At 54.0% G+C, this 2,781-nt stretch overlaps 1 protein-coding gene across 1 annotated transcript in view; it reads left to right on the plus strand.

The window, feature by feature from the left end:
- Positions 1-2,781, plus strand: part of ZMAT4 (zinc finger matrin-type 4) — a 103,774-nt gene that overhangs the window by 8,699 nt on the left and 92,294 nt on the right. Inside the window, exon 2 of the mRNA XM_035888689.1 lies at positions 2,338-2,427. Within this exon, the coding sequence (XP_035744582.1) occupies positions 2,338-2,427 (90 nt within the window). The remainder of the gene's footprint in view (positions 1-2,337; positions 2,428-2,781) is intronic.

Here is a 2,781-nt window from a genome sequence, read left to right on the forward strand (position 1 = left end):
CTTCTCGCACCCCGGAGCTGCCGATTCCAGGTTGCCTTGTGCGGGGGAAAAGATAACGCGCAGGCGAGCAGCGCGCCGAGAGTAATCACTCTGCTCTCGCCGTGGTGTGAGGGTGATAAATACACGTGTAAATGGGGAAAACACCGGAGATAAAGCGGGTGACAAATGGGCTGTGCTCCCTCGTTCCCCTGGAGGGCGTGAGGTGCTCAGTACGGACCTGCGCAGGCCAGGGATGGTTTTAAGCTCCGCTTTTATAACCGTGGGATAATAAGGCTGCATAAGGAGCCAGGTAGTTTTAAATTATGCCAGACATAAGTTATTTCTTTACTTTAGCTTTCATAAATCCAAAGGAGTGCGTAAATAAAGGCGAGAGGTGTTTTACAGAAGGTTGAAGCTTCGCTACCTTTTAATGCTGACATTTGGCCGTCGTTCATGGCTCAGCTGAGTGCCATGGAAAAGAACACTAAGAATGATTGCTGTTAACATCTTGCCTTTTCGTCTTACAAAAAAAGCCAATAAGCCCCCTCCCCCCCCAAACTTTTTAGCTTCTAAATTCAGCGGGCTGCGCTTGTGTGCGAGGAAGCCTCGTGACCCGAGGGAAGAGCCCCGTGGCTGTGGGGTGACTCGGGGCCGCCTGCCTGCGCCCAGGCTGTGAATCTCCAGGAAGGGAATCCAGCTGGAAAGCTCCGGCCAGGTCGCCTTTGCCCTGCGCCCGACTCGCCCCCCTCCAAAGCATGCGGCACGAGGGGCTGCGGCGCCCTCCCGGGCAGGGGCTTCCCGGCGCCCAGACCCCCGCCGGGTGAAGCCAGCCGAGCGTCCCGTCGGGCAGAAAGTAGGGACGTCGCCAACGCCAGGGCTGACTTCGTGCATCCGTCCTTCGCATCTCAGGCGTTTGGTTTTTGTCATTCCCCCATGGCGCCATCGCTGACCGGGCTGCTGGTCACTGGCTGAAGCTTTGGGGGTTTCCTGCGCTTCGCTCTGCCTGCAGCAGGTCCCGCTTTCTAAAAGCCTGCAGGAGGATGAGCTAGAGAAAGATACGTGACGTTATTTATCTTGACTGATCTGCTCCGTTAAAAAAAAATGATTGCACAGTCGCGTTTATGCATGCAAATACAGCGCCCTGCAGATTTAGCTCCAGGTTCACACCACAGGAAAAAGAATGTTCCAGAACACACTAATGGTAATTTAATACTTTAAAATTGCAAATCTGTGATCTGAAATGATAATATTATGGTGCCGTTGTTCTGTGAGGCAATCGGGGATGGGGATTTGGAGAAGACATTGGCATGGTAATAGCTGCCGTGCGTGCCTGGGCTCCGGACGCGGGTAGGCAGGGGCTGCAGTCCCCTTTCCCCCTTACGCCGACGAGAGCCGACTGTAAGTTGGGGCTTCGAAGGTTTATGTCGTGCTCCTGCTGTAGGAGCTTTTAAATCTGCCTTTACGTTTTGCACGTCACAAGGATTGCTTTGCCCGTGGGCGCTGCCGTGACCAGGACACCTCTCCGTCCTCCGCGTCCTCGCCTGCCGGTACGCTGGAGCCTGGGCTTTCCCCCGCTGGCACCGCTTTCCCTGGAGCGCAAACCCTCCCGTTCTCGTGGCTGCTGCAAGGGTTTTCTGTTCAGCTGCCCTTGGAAATGCTTGAGGGAGGAGAAGGGGCTCGGCTGGGGATCCGCGCGCTCCGTATCCCCTCCGTGCAGGGCCAGCACCGGCACAAGGGGCACGAGGAAAGCGTTAGGCTTCGTAATGCACAATTACCCGATAATTTACCCGCGGGAGAAGTATCTTTCGAACCCTTGGCAGGTATCAGTTGGCTTATTTCCTAGAGAGTGAGGTTTTATACCCCTTACATATTTTATCCTCCCGTAAGCGTAGGAGCTGCGGATCCGTTTGTGTATGTTCATCGGATCCCTCGTGATGCCGTCCTGTCTCCGCCCGGGGCTAAATAACGCCCGTCTTTTCAGTCTCTCGCGCCATGGGAACGTCTGGTATCAGACGTGTCTCTGCTCTCGCCGCCTTTATTCCCGCTGCGTCCTCCAGGGGCTGGGGCAGCGGGGCTGCGCACAGCGCGGTGAGGGTGGACCCTTTCTCTGCTAATGGCAGGCGCCGTAATCCGTAATCCTTCCACTGTTGGTTTAGTGTGGTGGAGAGCTCTGTGAAACCCCTGCCAGATGCAAATGCTCCTTCCCCCTCTTCTCCTCCCGTGTTGGATACCCATGTCAAGGGGAGGTGAAGCCTTGTTGCAAATGGGTGTTGCATGCACAGTAATGGAGCCTCTTGCTCTTTCTAACTTCATTTCTTGCATTTTCTTTTCTTTTTTTTTTTCTTTTTTTTTTTCCAGAGTCGGAAACATGCCAGCAAAGTTCGTCTCTATTATATGCTTCATCCCGTAGACGGAGGCTGCCCAGCTAAAAAGCTCCGGTCAGAAAATGTGGGTATCATTTAAGTCCCTGTTTACGCAGCTGCTTTGTGAATCATTGACTCTGCTACAGCACTGTTTTCTGTTCCAGCCGCAGATGATCGGGTACCCAGAGGTAACACTTAGATTAGCTGAAATGCTAAGGAACTGGAAATAATTTTCAATAAGCTGTACAAGAAATATCATGTGCATCAGCAGCAGTAATTGCATTTTTAGTTATTCGAGTGTTCTTTCGTGGGAAAAAATAACGCTGCTAGCAAGTACCCAGCGCGTACCCGGTCTACGTGCGGTGGCTCGTTCTTTGCCGTGAGCACCCTGCGCGGGTGGGGGCTGCAGGGGCTGGCGCCCTTGGGCCCTCGGGGGGGC

Source organism: Egretta garzetta, unplaced genomic scaffold (genome assembly GCF_000687185.1).
Source record: "Egretta garzetta isolate BGI_Z169 unplaced genomic scaffold, ASM68718v1 scaffold481, whole genome shotgun sequence".
Classification (NCBI taxonomy): Eukaryota; Metazoa; Chordata; class Aves; order Pelecaniformes; family Ardeidae; genus Egretta; species Egretta garzetta.